General features: G+C 41.3%; 1 protein-coding gene across 6 annotated transcripts in view; it reads left to right on the forward strand.

The window, feature by feature from the left end:
* Positions 1-17,745, forward strand: part of LOC137589054 (ninjurin-2-like) — a 35,717-nt gene that overhangs the window by 7,838 nt on the left and 10,134 nt on the right. For 4 of the 6 annotated variants that reach the window (XM_068306482.1, XM_068306481.1, XM_068306479.1 and 1 more), the window contains one exon: positions 4,582-4,671. The exons of the other annotated variants lie outside the window; for them this stretch is intronic. In XM_068306482.1, the coding sequence (XP_068162583.1) occupies positions 4,648-4,671 (24 nt within the window). In that variant the 5' untranslated portion in view covers positions 4,582-4,647. The remainder of the gene's footprint in view (positions 1-4,581; positions 4,672-17,745) is intronic. 6 annotated transcript variants of the gene reach the window in all.

A 17,745-nucleotide genomic window follows, 5' to 3' on the forward strand; every position in this document is an offset into this window, starting at 1 on the left:
TCCCAGAGAAAAGGTCCAAGTGAAGTCTCCAGTCATTCTTAACATGTCAGAGCATGATTAACACCCCCCACCCCCATCACCTATAAACCTATAGGCAGTTTACAACACTGTGGTAGATAAAACATTCAAACACACACAAAAAAGCATGCCTCGCATATCTATCAGGTAACCTGACATTTTACTGGTTGTAGTAACAAGGACTACTTTATTTCCCTAGCTCAGTGGTTCTTAACCTTGTTGGAGGTGCCAAACCCTGCCGGTTTCATATGCTTTCTCACCGACCCCTTCTTTAGTCAAAAAAATTGTTGTTGTTTTTTTCAAATTTAAGACTTAAGTGTATGTTTTACTGGTGTATTTAATGAAATTTGCATTAATGTCACCTGTTTCAAAGAACAAAACCAAGACAGTGCATGAACTCACATGAAATGACCTACCAGCAAATCAGTGTGACTTCTGCTGTTGTTATTGAGAGACCAGTTCAGATGTGCGTGGCTTCACCTTGACAAGTGCTACTCTTATGTCATTTTCACAGCAAAGTCTATTTCATTTGTTTTCCATGCAGCTTAAGGAAGTGTTGCTTTTTTTTTGCCAGTGCAAGACTAGAGTTGCTCAACTTGACATTTCAAATCATGCAGAATGCTGACTCCCATCAAGTTCCGTTACACAGTACATGTAAATTCACGTTGCACGTATTTATCCGACCACTTTCTTTTTTTGCTTAACATAGTTACTATGAATTAAAATAAAAAAGCAATCAGATGATGTACCATCATGACAGGCATAGATTGGTTACTTAGCGCGCAAAGTCCCCTGTAGCACAGGTAGGCTAATTGATGTAGCGTCACATGATCACCTGCAGCCAGTGATGGCTAAGGGGGGCATGTAATCACGATTTGACACAATGTGTCAAACGTACACTGTGATTAGTGTATGTTCGGCAAAAAGACCCGACACATCGTGTCGGGTGTTTTGTCTTGACTCCCGTCTCTGCCGAACCCCTGAGACCGAGTCACTGAACCCGTAGGGTTCGATCAAACCCAGGTTAAGAACCACTGCCCAAGCTCAAGCTTGCTAACAAATTACACCAGTGTTAGCTACTCACTGGAAAGCTTCCAACTCTGAGTATTTGAATGAAATAAAAAAGACTGAAATCAACACTATTAATAATTTAATAATTATTTGTCTACTATAGTATGTTAGTTGTTAGTCACACATGTATATACTGTATGTGGGCACAAGCCCGTAACACACACACACACACACACACACACACACACACACACACACACACACACACACACACACACACACACACACACACACACACACACACACACACACACACACACACACACACACACACACACACACACACACACACACACACACACACACACACACACACACACAAGGGGCCAATAGGCATGCAAATAATGGGGAGATAAAGCAGCAGGGAGCTCCATCTTGGTGCATCCAATGAATAAATTCTAAGGGGATTTTGCTTTGCTCAAAGGCACCTTAGCAGGCCAGGGGGTGAACTGGCACCTCCTGCTGCCAGTTATTAGATATTAGACTGAGATTTTGTGAAATGACCAACATATAGTGCAATCAAGGTTAGTTATAGAGGAGGATCTCAGATTTGTTAATTCACTTTGCAGATGATGTGGCTCTGTTTGCTTCATTGGCTCATGACCTTCAGCACCCACTAAGGGTGAAGTGGTTGGTCTGAGCGTCAGGGAATCAGTGGATTCCTCTCTCCGGGTTTGGCATTAGTTGCTGGAGCAAAGGAGTCAAAAGCACATTTAAAATGACCTCAGTGCTTCTTTGCACTGAAATGGGCCAATGAAAGTGGTTTGGGCATCTGCTTCGAATGGATCCTCCAAGTTGGGGGAGACCTCCTGGTCTTCAAGCTCATCTGGCTAGTGGCGTGACTTGGGATCTCCCAAGTCAAGATGAGCTGTATAGTGTTGTGGAAAACAGGAATGGATGGAAATTAATCTTGCCAAAAGCACATTATTTGAAACATTTTCTTAATTATTTGCAAAGAAATGTTGAAAATGTGCACCCTGCAGCACTCACATTAAAAGCCAATTAATAGTGTTTTGAAAAATGCCATCACTTTCACACCAAAGTTCGTATAAATGTGCTTGTAAATCCACTTCATTAAGACTTAATCGCCAGCATGTCTTGTGTGAAGCTGTTGTGGAAGTAAATTTTAAACACACACATGATGATTCGAGCAACTCTGGTTTGATTAAGGATACGTATTTGCATCTGGGAAATATCCTCTTGCTGCAGCCATGCATGCACAAACAGCATGACTCAAATGAATCATGGATTCAAATGAATTCGAGCAAACTATGATGGAAATCTACTCACATGGAAGCCAATTAATGATTCACATTGAGAAATGACAGCTCTTCCCATGCTGGATAAATAAAGCCATAAAAAAACACTTGTGGAGCAGGTTTTATTAGCAGTTCGTAACGCCTCCCTGTAACTTTGTTGACAGTCAAGCAAAACTGCTACACAAGAACAGACGCAGCGCAAAACCCCGAGGGCTACCAAAGCCTACAAAAGAAGTCTTCCTGAGGATTAAACTCAATAATAGGTAGAGGTTTACACCCTCCGTTTCAACTACCATGTGCACAGACTGGCAGAGAACTCCCTCTTTTCAGGCCTCACCCCAAACCTGTTCATTGCCTGAGGGCTTTCAGACATGTGCGAACCAGAGTGTACCTTCAAAACATTGACAGGTAGCTCATTTCATTTGCACTTCAATCAATCTGTCTATGAAGAGCAGTCAGTTCTGTGATCGACGTCTCCATAAGACTTTCTAGGAATCAGAGATTGTGGAGGTTTTTTGGCTGGACAGCTGGCGTCTCATGTAAACTTTTGGTTTCTATGAACACCTCGAGGAAAAAAGAAAGAGAGTGAAAACAAAGGCTTGAGAGGTTGTTTTTAACCCCTCATTTGGAGATCTGTTGCTGAAACAGCCCAGTGATCCAAGTCAAACAGACCATTACGCGCCACTGAATGGTTGTTATATAAACCCGACACCCACCCCAAAGACGACAGGAGTGTAATTCTGGAAATGCACACAAACAAAAATAACTTCTCAGAAAGTTTTACCAGAGGTTTGAAGGGTTTTCTTTCGAAATGTGCATGTATGAGAAACAATGAAGGGCAGATGCTTTGGCTTTTTACGAGCTGAAAGGGCAACCATTATTGGGGAGTAAATTGACAACAGCTTAGGCTCTTTAGCGGAAATCCAAATGAGTGCCAACACACGCACGCACGCACGCACACACACACACACACACACACACACACACACACACATACATTACACAAACTCTACACACAAACAAGAAAAGTTGTCTCCTACATTTGTGCTCCTTTCCAACAGAGTGCTGTAAGGTGCACAAGACATTATTTATGGTCCCAGACTGTTAAAAATCAACTGGAAAATGAAGTTATCCACCAAGTTACATGTTGACCTAAACATTTTCCTCCCCCCTGTGGTATAAATGTGAGTCTGTGTTTACTTTGATGGTGCGCTTGCAATGCTCTGCTCAGGTACACTTAAACTAATGAAATTCCTTCCATTGGGGGACCCGTTTTTTTGAGGATTATGAGCTTGCAGCAGTCAGTGTAATCACTTTTGACAACAGCCTCCCCCCCAGGATATTCTCTGAAGTTGTATGTGCGTGTGGTGTTAGATTATCAGAGTTCTGTTAGTCAGACCTGTCATGCTGAGGAAGGTGATGTGAGGAAGATGAAATCTGTTGAACCATGTAATCTAGTAATCTAGTAATCTACATTTTAACATGAACACCCTTAATGAATCAGATGCACTGAATGGGAATTGCTTATCTGTTTCTGTTAGCTTAAGTTGGCTAACATTAGCTGTTTTACAGATTTTTTTTTTACAGAATTTGTAATTCACCTCTGCAAGTCATGTAATACACATCCTACTCACCTGGTTTGGTGCAAAGCCACTCAGGTAGTGTTGAGATATCCCTCGGTACGCTACCGATGATTCCTCACTCATCTCCTAGACGCTGACTGTGTCTTCGAGAGCACTAAACTCTCAAACAGCAAAGCGTCGGCTTTTCTAGGAGAAGACCTGACCTGACCTCAGTTCACTCAGCTGAAATACAGCAGAATGTTTTTTTAGGGCAAACAAGCACAAATAGATGCAACTTGGTGTTTTCAGCGGTTGGTCAAACAGGGTCACAGATAGAGACCGGACTATCTACTTGGTGATAATATTGGGTGATATTTGCTTGGTTTTTGGATCATTTCATATTCCAGCATTTTTGAAACCCAGGTTTTGTGCAAGATGAGTGTAGAGAGACAGAAAGGGTGAAAAACGAGTGAGAAAGGGAGGGAGCGGCTGAATGGGCCATTTGTTTGCCCCTCCACTGTCCTCCCTGGCCTTTCCTGGTGCTTGGTGCCTGGCGTTCAGGGTCATTTTCTTTCATTACGACCACTGCCATCCTTGCATTTGCATTTTCACCATTGCGGGGGCAACATTCAAGTGTTAGCTGTTTCCTTATCACTGGTCTTATTATGCAGGGGCTTGGGAAGACTGAGAGAGGCGAGCAGGGCCGAGACATCGACCTGACATCGTTGAGATCCACCATGCCAGCCAGCGGTCCTCTGCAGGTTAGTGTACCCAAAAAAATAGAAAACTATGAGAAAAGAGAGAGAGAGAGAGAGAGAGAGAGAGAGAGAGAGAGAGAGAGAGAGAGAGAGAGAGATAGCGTATGAATAGAAAGAGAGAACACAACCACAAACTGAGATATAAATACTTCCAAACCTTTCTGACGACTGAACAAGCCCTCAACATTTTTTTTTCATTTCTGTTACACCCTGTATTGCTGTTCCTCTTGCCTTATTGATTTCACATCCCTTTTGTCTTCACCCCGGTCTATCTCCAACTCTGCATCGACGCTCCCGTCTTAGCTTTTGCCACAATGCTGTGGTATGTCCTGCCTATGTGTGAGCTGAAGATCATAAGGCTGCTGCGTGGTTCTCTGGGTTCATCTGACCGTCTGAGACCAAGTTACGATCGCGACATCCATCAACTATCAATTAGGGTCTGGGTGCAAATGCTAATAAAGTCCTCTAAAGCTGCAGCAGGTCAACAGAGCAGGGACTCAGTAATGCTGAGAAAGCAGGGTGAAGGCAGGGTTAGAGGCCTGATACATTATTTTTAAATGATTTTTGACTAACCGATTTTCCAATTTCCCCCAGTGTGTTCATTTCAGATGATTTTGTTTCACTTTTAAGGAACTAAAATTCTGTTTTTTTAAACAGCTATCTGGTGTGTTAGGAACTTGTTATAGGTTACAGGTATGCAGACACGCAAACACACACACACAAATGTCTCTCGCAATTTGTCGACACTCTATCAGTGTCAGGGTCAACTGTATTCTTTCCTAACCCTTAATCAGCAGAGCTACTGATATATTTAGCTCAACAGTCCCTAGTGAACAAAGTGTTACTCAAGACAAGCTCAGTGTGTGTGTGTATGTGTGTGTGTTTGTGTGTGACAGTGGCAGATGTAGGAGACAGTCCATACAGTCAATATATGTGCATGCGTCACATTTGCCTGACATATGACGGCGCCTCACAGTTTCTGAAGCTAATGATACCCTCACATCTGTCCCGTTTGGTCCCCATCCAACCTGTCTGTAACCGAATCCATAGAAAGTTTTAACAACTGAACCTTGAAGATTTTGAACCAATAGCTAGTCAGGTTTCATCATTTCCACATATGTTTAACTTTAGAAGCTGATTGTCAAATTTTTAGAATTTTTGGACGTGACCATTTTTGGTGCATCACCATTACATTCCCATAAAATTTGCTTACCTACTGTACTGCTTCTAACAACTACTGCAAAGTGGAATAGGAAATACTGTGGAGAGGACTGTCAGTGCAAATGGACCAGTGTACTCACTTCTTGGCAGGTGACATTGGAATTAATAAATATTCTAAATTAAAATCGATCTGATTTGGTCCCAGAGTTTTCAGCCCACCAGCAGTAACACCAGTCCAGCCCTGATGTAAATCCTGTGTTTCAGTCATTCAATGGACTTTCTGTAATCACAGATCACAAAGCTGTAGTAAATTTACCGGAGCAGCTGATTTTCATTCAGTATTTTTCATTCAGAATTACAACACAGGGACTCACTTCTGGACCACTTAGAATCAAATAACCCATAATTTAAAAATATATATAAAAAAGTAGATAATATATAAACAATTCAAATCATCCGGTGTTGCAACTTTTGTTCAGTTAGCTTAGGTAGATCATTCCTTTATTATACTTCATTTACTTTTAGTTTGTGAGTATTATAACTTTGCATCTTTTTATGTGCCAAAAATTATCATAAGTGTGTTTAAGTGTTGTGTCATCACTGGAAATATTTAAATATTAAAATTGTACCGACTGTTGATGAACTTGTGCACCAACATAAAGTAAAAAATTCAGTTCTCCACGCAGTTTTACTTTTTTTTTAAAAAAATCCCATACTTGTAATTCATTCTCTGCCTCCATTATTTTATTTAACAGTTGAACTTATTAAGTTAAAATTGCTTATTAACATAGTCATTTTGTGAAATTTTATCTAATTACTTAATGATATCTCGTGTTTAAATGAGTCACACTTATGCATTATCATGAAAGAAAATGAATTTTGAAATATTGTGCATTGTACACTGCATTTCCAATATTGCTGATTTTTTACTATACCAATGAAACATTAGCTTTAAACTATGCTAATCCATTGAGTACTGCCACTTTTGACAGACAGCAGTAGCTGAGGCCTGCTGTATATCTTAGCAGGAACTTAAACAATCATGAATCAAGATAAACTCCATCATAGCCTTCAGCGGAGCAGAAAGCCTCCTTCCCTTAATCACAGATGGTATAGCATGATTCGGCCAGCAGCTACTAGCTACACTGATCGTATCATGTGGCTCAGAAAGTAAATGTTTACATCCAAATCTCACCGCAGCTATTCATCACGGCCATGGAGGCCAAGTCTGACGCTGACAGACGTGTGGAGGGAAAACTGTGATCTCAGAGAAGCGGAAACAAGTGTATGTATTTGCATGTAAGTTTGAGAAGTCACTCAGTGAAACATACATCCTATGTTTCGGTGTCGCTCCACTGGTTTGTGATTGATTCTATCATCACTACATTCTGCATGCATGTCTTACTGTGTTATTTCAGCAAGGAGATGGATGGCTGGTTGCTATATACTAATGAGTGGGTTACTGCAGGCATAGGGGAATAGGAACTGTATAATAAGACATGGTTTTTACTGTAACACAAAACCACCACTGATCATTTCAAGCTAATGTTAATACATGACATTTTGAGTAATATGAGCATCATGTTTAATTTACCAGATAAATAGATATACAGACATACATGGATACATGATACTAGTTGTAATATTTATCAGGGTCCAATTAGCCCAAACAACAAATGTAAATAATAAACGCATCTCAAAGAAGACCTCGTCTTGCGAGGTTTTCATTATGATACAACCTATGAGAAAATACCAGCCTTCAACGTGTTTTGTGTCACATGAGGTTTCTCATCAGTAGCCCTCTTGTGTTCTGTTGGTTCCAAGGTCAAACCTTTCAGTCTTATATGTGTGTAGATCCTAGATGAAGGCATGGCTCTGCTGGATGCTATTAAATGAGAAGGTTTTGTCTTTGAAGGACGTGACCTCTGAATTGCAACACAACCGTACAGAATATACTGAGATGAGAGGATAAGAACAGATATGTGAAACCAATCAGACAAAAAAACCCTCCTAAAGGAAACAGAAACAAGCAAACCGAGAAAATCATGCTGTCATTTTCCAGGCTTAAAAAACAGAATGATTTATTTATTATATAAATTGACAGACGTCATTCACAGAAATCTCATAAATGCATTCCAGGCTGAATGAATGGAATCGATTTTATTCCATAAACCAGTTACAAAACTTTTATAGCCCAGATATATTTTCTCAGTCTTGTGATCTCATCACAGTATCTCAAAGTAATGCCATCACAGCTTCAATCCAAGTCCAGTAGAAAGCATGTAAATTGCTGGAATGTGATTTATGACATTTTCACAGAGACTGTGTGAAACTGCAGTGATGGATCTATTTTTGACGGTGAGAAGACTTAACACTTCTGAGACAGGATCTATGTATAGTGCAGCAACAGGGTGCGGAGGGCTGACACAGCACTAATGGGAATCACACGGCCTTTCTAAGCATGACAGTCAGCTTTCAGAGATGGACTGTGTGGTCTCATGGCGGTTAGATAAGAGCAACACTTACCTTTCACACATGTCCAGTGACTTTGACAGTCTTCTTCATAAACATTAAAGGGAAAGTGACTGAAAATTAAAATTAACGCCTTCTCCCTGTGGAACACCTCCGCTAAATTATTACCTTGTAGAAATTAGCCTTGGAAGCTGGAGTAAAGTCTGTGAGCATTATTATCTAACTCATGAGGGATGTTTCCGTGAAACTAAACGACTTGAGAACCAATTCTGCCACTTTTTCTTTTTATTTGTGATAAAATCAGATTCTGGATGCTGACTATGAAGCTGAAATGAAATGCAAAGCAAATTGGTGTTATAGACGCAAGACGAGTCGATGTTTTGATTTGAATTCATATGAGTTGGGCTCTTCTCTCGTGTTTTCATGTGCAGCTTTGAAACAAAGCTCCTCTTCTAGAGGTACAGTTGAAACAAGTGCGACCAGATTAAGGTTTGTTACCTGGTTTACAGGTGTCTCAGTGACACCTTTAAATACCACTAGAACTAACCCTCACCCTAACCCTTTCTAGTGTCAAAATACCACTAGAACTTCTGCAAAAAAACGAATCATTTAGTTCTTAGTGACGATACCTCACAAGGAGCATCAATCACAGCAACTCTGCAGACACGCCAGTCGTATTTCAGAGAAGTCCTGTTTGTGAACAAGTCTGAACTGGCCATTGTGTCAGTCATGGCAACAATCATCATCACATCAATACCAAAATAACATGTTGACATGTTTTTTGCTCTTCCTGATTATTTCTATTGATGACATCACAGGATTTATTCTCTTTAATCCGTCTGCTGCTGTTTGTTCCTCTCTGAACACCGTACCTCTCGTCCCCTTCAAACTTCTCTCACCTCCCAGAATACACTGTAGCCTCCTTCCAACATTACGTGTGTGTGTGTGTGTGTGTGTGTGTGTGTGTGTGTGTGTGTGTGTGTGTGCGTGCGTGCGCGCATGTGTAAGCATGTAACCTCATGGTGGCCCCTAAGTGGCAAATGCCACATTCTGAGAGAGGGTGTAAAGTACGAGAAAGTGTGTGTGTGTGTGTGTGTGTGTGTGTGTGTGTGTGTGTGCGTGCGTGCGTGCGTGCGTGTGTGTGTGTGTGTGTGATTCCAGGAACCTTCAACTGGGACGCAACTGAGCCTCGTTTCTAAATGACTGCTGTTGTGTAATAGGTGTGTAATCCAATATTTGTTTGTGTCCAGAGTCAGTTCACGTGTATTTGTGTGTGTACAAAACACAAAGACATGACACACGTGTAAAAACTAAATCTATACGGTGTGACTCCTATTTGGTGCTCCCATCATCTGATTGTGGTTGTGGTCAGTATGTTGTCGGTCAGCTGGCATCAGAATGCGCCTCAAGTCGATGTTAGGTTTGTGGTTGCTTGTGTTCTCCTGCCGGTTGTCATGGAGATCATCTTGTCCACGTCAGCTTTGATGTAAACTCACTGTCATGTTCATGTACAACACAAAACACATTTTGATTACATACAAATTCAATAGGAAACAGCAAATAAATGGGAGGAAATATAAAAATTCTTAATGTGAATTTTGCATTATTTGAATATTTGCAAGAAAAATTAAGTAAGAATAAGAAGAACCTGTGTGATACTGTTTTGAGATTACCCAGAAGTCAGTAAGACATTGATGCTAAAATAAACAACACCTGGAGTTCTGACTTCCAAGGTCAGACGTGACGATATGTCGTGGTGGCGGTCAGCGGGCAGTTGGAGGTGTTTGACCGACATTAATCACCCAAAATATGATCTGTCCAGTGACGCCATCAATTCAAATGATCCTGTACTGACAGCCGAGGAAGACTGTAATCACCCTTAAAGCTCATGACAACCCCATGCATGCAGTCGGTGTGATTTTATTATCTCCCTTCTGGTGGGGCAGGTTAGTCTCGGTCCTGCTTTAATCTGACAATTTCAATTGAATTAAGTTTATCTGGTGCAGTATGTTCCGTTGGAGTTTGCATGTCCACTGCGTCTACTCCAACGTCCTGCTCTACTCCAGAGACATGTAACGGGTGAACCTGTGATTCTGAATCACCCTTATAGGTGTGAAAGTGACAGAGAACGTCTGTTTGTCTCAGATCTATCTGTGTAGACTTGCGTCTTGTCAGAGTTTGATGCGATCGAGAGCTTCTTTTCTAATATTGTCGTTTCAAAGTCTTTTACACAGTGTGGGAACCAGAACCGTCTCACATGTCTGCACTGTTTCACAACTTTTAAAGGCTCTTTGCTAAAGGGCATTTCATTAGTGGCTGCGAGGAAAAGGCACCCACCCCATCATTTCCAGGTCTTCATTCATCCTTTGTTCTAGGAAGATAACCCTTGGCCGCAGGCCGGTGTCTTAACTTTGCATCTGCTTTGTAAAAGTTTCCAAAGCTTCCATTATTGAAAAAATGCTTCAGATTGAATTCTTCTTATGGTTCACGGATAACAATCCGAAAATAGGTGCTGTTGAGTAAATTGACCGACACACCCCAGGGACATATTTCGATTTCTGGCCATCTTTGGTCCTATTAGATGACCAAAAACATGGCTGGGTTCTTAAATTGACAATTATTCATGTTTTTATATAGGTTACAGGTCAAACATTTGAGACATTACATTTCTAAAATGTATGTAAAATGTATATATTTCTTCCTCTGCTTCATTTTTTGGAATTCCTCCTATTCCTCCCTCATACAACCCTCTTGCTCTTCTGCCTTTTTTTCTTTACTACCCCATTCCTCTTTCCATTTCTCTTGTTCCTCTTCTCCTGTCTGGGGGGTGGGGTGGGGTGTGGGTGGGGGGGTTTGGGCGATGTGTTTTCTTTTCATTTTGAAGGGGGAAATGACAGCTGCCTGTGTTTGAATGTGAAACAGCTTTACGGGAAAAGTGCTCAACTCATTGCTATTTGCGTCCGTGCGTGCAGAAACACGAAAAGGTTTTCAGAGGGTTTAGAGAGAGAGAGAGAGAGATCTCACATATATAAACAATTAGATTATCTCTCTCTCACTCACTCTCACACACACATACACACACACACACACACACACACACACACACACACACACACACACACACACACACACACACACACACACACACACACACACATGCCAGTCTCTCCATCTCCTGCCTTCTCTTTTTTTAACAAACCTACAAATTATCGTGTCACCAAGTGAAACTCAGCAGATACCGTAGCTCACACTCTCGTCACGGACGCACAAATCTGCTCCCACGTCTCCACAAGCATCTGCTATAAAGTCACTTCTTACCTCGGTGAAAGAGTCATTCTGAAGTCGCATTAATTCATACAGGCAATATTTGTCAAACTAAATGAGAGCCATCTTTGCAACCCTTTGCCAGCTGTGCCATAAATCACAGCCTCTGGTTTGGGTTTGAGAGTGTGTCACACTTTTGTGTTCCTCGTCCACTCGAGCCGGTCCTATTCGCCAAAGAGAAGGCAGGAAACCCCCCCCCCCCAACTCTCCCTCTCTCTAGTGCTGAGGCTCTCCTGCTGGGACACTATAACTCACAACGCTATAACACACACGTATATAAATCACTAATGTAGCCATAAAATCTGAGATTCTAAGTCAGACTTGCTGCTCTTAAAAGCACGTTTCATGGTTTTTGTTTACAGTTAATGAAAATGCGTTGTTCTCATCATCTGTACATTTAGCAGGCTGTGTGTAATTTCGATGTGCAGCTCGTACAGCTCTGGTGTGATGAGTGTGAGGGTTCCAGATATGTGACTCACACATCTGGAAACCCATACACATAAACTGACATAAACGTGCACAGTGTCATAAATATACAGCATATGCAGCGCTTTAGGGCCTGTGTGTGTCGGGGGTGTGAGGGATCATGTCTGAGCTGTCGAAGGAGTTGAGATCGTTGTGAATCCTCTCATTTCATATTTGGAAGTAATATGGAGGTGATTCAGCAAACTGAGACACACACACATACACACACACACATGCATAGTGAAAGAGAGAGAGAGAGAAATTGACCTCTGCTGTTTGTTGATAACAAAAAGCGTAGCTGTGCAGCTTGCCAGTATGTTTGTGTGTGTGGGTGTGTGGGTGTCTGTATGTGTGTTTGCATCATTTTAGGGGTAAATACAGACCTCGCTCTGTATTTTTCTTCCCTCCACCATGAGTTAGGTTGTTTGGTGTTTCTCCAGTCACTCGTATTCGTGGGTTACTGAGGGTCCCACTGGCGGCCCGGAGGCTGCGCAAGTCTCCCAGTAGGTCGACTGACCTTTCATGGCCCGGATGCCTCGGCACCTTGGTCAAGGCAATGGTCTGATATTGCTGACTTTTGTTCATCGTCAGAACTCATCTCTGTCCAGTTGCAATGTCAATCCGAGAACCAATCCCAGCTGACTTTAGGCACGACGCAACGTTAACCTCGGAAATACAGAAGTACAAACAAGCAATCACGCTCACATTCACACCTTTGGTCAATTTAGAGTCACCACTTCACCTACAGTGGATGTTTTTTGGCGGTGAGAGGAAGCCGGATAACTCATGCAGACATGAGGAGAACGTGAAAACCCCTCACAGAGATGTCCTTTAAGCTGTGTGTCAGAGTTTAGCTAATGCGATCTAGCTGTGTGAGGTCATTTGTGATTTCAAATGTGTTTCAGGAAAAAAAAAAAAAAAGAGTGGAAGCAGGGCAGGAGTGATGGAAGGAGTGTGGGAGGTGAGTGAGGTCTGGCTTACCTCACCCGGCCTCTCATGCTGATGTCCCCCGGGGCACGTGCTGCACTTGTGGGACTATTGTTGAATTCGATGAGATCACACCAAATGCGAAACAAAGGCATTCTTATTGATTGTCCTCTGTGTGGAACCACGAGGGAATCGACTGAGGCTTGAGGGAGGACAGCCTGCATATATAAACACGATTATTCTTTTATTTTTATTGTTTTGTCACACCTTTATTTAACTGCCGTTTCAAGACACAGTGAGATGTTTTCCATGTGATATTTGGAGAGGATATTAGATAGTTTGCCATCGACAGTTATTCACGTATCCCTGTCATGCCCGGTGGCTGTCATACAGTCTTACGGTCACATGTTCATTCTAACATGCTGTGTTTTGCAACTTCCCCGTGACCGGACACATAAAATGTTTCACATGTCAGTTTTCTGCTCTGTGCAAACATGAGCGTGACGTTTAGGAGCCTCTGAGGACCTGATGGGTACCCAGTTTCACTGATCTATTGTATTTATGTTTATGTCTATGGGCGTATATGTGTGTGTGTGTGCAAGTGTGTGTGGTGGTGGTGGGGTGTTTTTTCAGGAATATCCCCCTACCTTTTGACCCGTTCAATGAAAATAAACAGCCATAACTGGTCTCACGCAAACAGGCAGATCTGGACTGCCATTCGAAATATTCATAAATGATCAGGAAAATAGAAAATTAAAAAGCAACAGCGCTAAAATCATCTACTACTTTCTTTATTCAGAAGTATCTCAATAACCACATCATGTGATATTATAAAGGCGTTACTGGTCCCTAGAGGATCTACCCCTGTGACTTCAATGAACCCCTGATCTTTCCCACAAGCAGGTCACTTCTGTGGTTCTGAGTTAAATACAAATATGGAATTGATGGACGGATGGACGGCCACAAATTCCCTAGCTATATCCGTCTAAATGATGGATTTATGCAGAGTTTATATTTACCAAAATATATCTCAATCACTGGAAACATTGCAGTGAAAGTTTAGGATATTCATGCCCACCAGGGGATGAATTAGAAAAAAACTCCCATTGCTTTGATGCACTTGTCATCTTGTATTACCACAGGTAATGATGGCTTAACTGGATTATCTTAACTGTTCTTTTTCATCCAATAACATCAAGATTTCTGTGCCAATGAATGAAGTGTCACTTCAGGCTGTATCGTGACGTGCTAAAACGTAGCACTTCAAAATACCCAAGAACTGCGGCGTCAGGGTGTGGTTAAAATGCTCAAGGTTCAGCATTCAGTCAATATGTTTTCATTAGTGAACACATTCATCATTCACAAAACCCGGGGTAAGACATTCTAATTCAGCGTTCTATCCTCCTGACTTGTGTTTGCCAAAGAGAAAAAGTTCTTGTAGTTTAGTCCGTTGGGCATTATTAGCATGAAAACATATTTTTCTCAACTGGTTTTGCACTGATGGAGTGATACCTGACTGTCAAATGATCACATGGGTGGATCTATTAGTTCTTGTAGATGCGTGCTGTCATGGATCCTTGGCCTAAGGTACGATAAAGCTATTTGAGGACCGTTGTGAACTCTTTAAAATGCCATTAACACTCGCGAGTCAACAGTAAATGTTAACGTTGCAAAATTTCTTTTCAACATTCACCAAAAAACACAAATACAGGTTTTTTCCTGCAGAATCTTGAACCTTTCATCATCACAGTTTTGCGGTTTATTCCAAATAACAGCAGGGCTTCTTGAGAAACAGAATTGGTTCCGTTTTAGGTTCTTTTATTGCTCAAAAAACGAATTTCCTGTGCAGGCATATGGCGTCAAAGTCAATAAGTTCAGGTATCAGAGATAGATTTTTTAACTTGTTCTTCCTATGTGCTTGGTCATATCTGAAATGTTTTACAGACATCCATTTGCTATTGTGTAAAGAGGTGTGTGCTATACTTTTAATGCACTTGGCTTCAGGACAATTTCTACCTGTCTGATCTTAACTAAACAAATAAGTTGGCAGGGATGAAAATTGGAACGACAAATTTATGCTTTTGCACCAGAGTTATTGAGATAATTCATCTGCAATTAATTCACTTGAAAAGCAGGTTTCAGACTGAAAGATGAGAGGTGATGAGAGCTGAGATTAAATGCGAAGGAAAGTGCTGAAGGATGAACAAAGAATCTAAACTGTTACAGCACAACAGTATAACCCTAGTTGCAGTATAAAAAATACTGCAACTAGGCTATGCATCTACATATTAGTAATGTCAGCCTTTATTAAAACCATGCTTTAAAATGATTTGGTTTATGGGTACAAATAAAAGCTACACGTTAGGGTTATTTACTCCCACTGTTAAACGTACAATTGGCAGATTTTGCCGTTGAGTTTTATTTGAATTGTTTCCATTCCAGGTAGTCTGTCATTAAACGCAGCCTTGGCACAGAATAGCAGCATTCGTGGAACTCGGGAAGTGGGAATGCATGCATGCACACAGACACACAAACACACTCACACATACACACATAAATTCATGCACGCATACACACTGGGGAAGGAAGCGTGAGTCGAGGATGGTGATGAAGGCCGAGTCATGAAAGCCAGGAAACTGCAGGGAAGAATGTCCTGCTCTGTCACACATAGTTTAAAAAAAAAAATGCCTGAAGGCGAGGTCTAGAGAGAGAGAGAAACTACACTTGATCTCACCCAAAAGGAGAGGGAGAGAGAGCGGATGAAGATTCATTGAAGTGTCACTCTTCCCATTCTGAATCGGTTTTTACCACGCCTCATTCCCATGGGCACAAAAAAACAAAAACATTGAAGCACACACATGCACGCACACTGACACACACACACACACACACACACACACACACACACACACACACACACACACACACACACATCCACATTGTGTTCATTATGCACACTGATGCTCCAATGTAACCAACTAAAGCAAACCTGCATTGTGGGTCATCAAATCAAAATTACATCAAATGCACTCACTGTGGTTTCAATGCTGCACCAAAGCTTACATGGGTTATAATTAGGTTACTAAGACAATATTAAAACTGTTATGTGTGGTGCACCTGATTTTATCCTCTTAGGCCACCCCATCTGCCCTAACATGAGTCAAACACAACCGTGGATAAATACAGTTGCTTCATTTGAATATTATAAGTAGGCGTGCTATTATGGAATTAAACCAGCACTTTGTTCTCCTGCCATGACAGAAATTCACTTTCCTGCTGACTGTTGATGTTTTTCATCCCATGACATTTAGAAGGAAAAGGATGACAGAACTCTGCACTCTGGACCTTCCCTCTTTTATTGGCAGCCAATTTGCGTTGTTTTTTGCATTTGATGGAATGTGATTGGACGCTGTCACCTTTGAGTTAAAATCCTGACCTGAGGTCTTTCTGTGTGGGGTGTCCATGTTATGCTCCAACAAATCAAAAACATGCATGATAAGGGCTCAGACTAATGACTGACACTCCCACCTATTAGGTCGGTAGGATATTTGCTTCCTGTTCTCTGGTAATCTTGTCTTATCAGCAGCCAACCCTGTGTTTACAGAATCAGAAATGAGGTATAAAAAGAACAAAAGTCTGTTTTGTGCTTCTGAAATTCTGTGGTCAGGTTGAGTCAGTGTTGGATTCCACTCCAGTCGCTTTTACACTCACATAACACAACTCTTCCATTCATCCCAGCTGTCTTTTCTCTTCTCATTCTTGACCATCTTTTACCTCTACTCAGTTTTCTCCAGCTCTTTTCCTTTCCCCACCTGGACCTGTCTTTAAATAGATACTCAAATATGACTTTTTGCCTCTATTGCAGTTAAATTCTGCCTTATTATCCCATCAATATGATTAACGAAGAGGAACTAGTCTACTAGTGTTTGATTTGGAGTTGATCATTCACCAGGAGTTCCTCATTCAGTTCTCGTTCCTTCCCTTGTAACTACTCAAATAACTACCGTACTCAAAATTTTCTTTACCTCATTTTAATCTGTTTGAATCTTTTATAAGGTGTTTATTTCAGTTTTTAGCAGTTTTCACAGCAGCTGGTGATGTACCTCAATGAATTCGCGATGGCCAATCACTGCTGAAGGTAAGGCTAAGCAAAGGAATCCAACAGCTCATGAGATCGTCATGAGAACGGTGTGTACCAAACTGTTGCACAACAATGGCATTCTGATGCTCAGCAGGACTTCTGATAAAAACACTGTTTTACTGTACTTGGACCATTCAGAACTCCTTCTGCTTTAATATCAAACAATTTTTCAAGAACAATCTGAAATAACAGTGGGGGTTGCAGGGTGTTGGAACATTCTTTTAAAGGGAAGGTCTCCAAGCAAACATCTGCACCCCGAAAAGGACCAGAGAACGTCATATTTGACCTCTCATCTCCAAAAAAGACAGCAATCAGCGAAAAAAGCAAGTTCTTAACAACATGGAGATTGTTATTAGACCTGTTATACACTCTTTGTCCTCATCAGATTATTTTCTGTACTCATGATGTTCTCACAGAGGGTATTCATGTGTGAACCTTTTTTATGACAAGTCAAACACCATAAAGCTACTTAAGGAATTCCAGGTAGCGGTATAGCCGCATTCATCCTCACAAAGGCTCCGTGACATCATGCTGTCAACTTTCCAAACATGCCTTCAGAGTAATAAAAACCTAAAACAAACACTCAA

Source organism: Antennarius striatus, chromosome 22 (genome assembly GCF_040054535.1).
Source record: "Antennarius striatus isolate MH-2024 chromosome 22, ASM4005453v1, whole genome shotgun sequence".
Classification (NCBI taxonomy): domain Eukaryota; kingdom Metazoa; phylum Chordata; class Actinopteri; order Lophiiformes; family Antennariidae; genus Antennarius; species Antennarius striatus.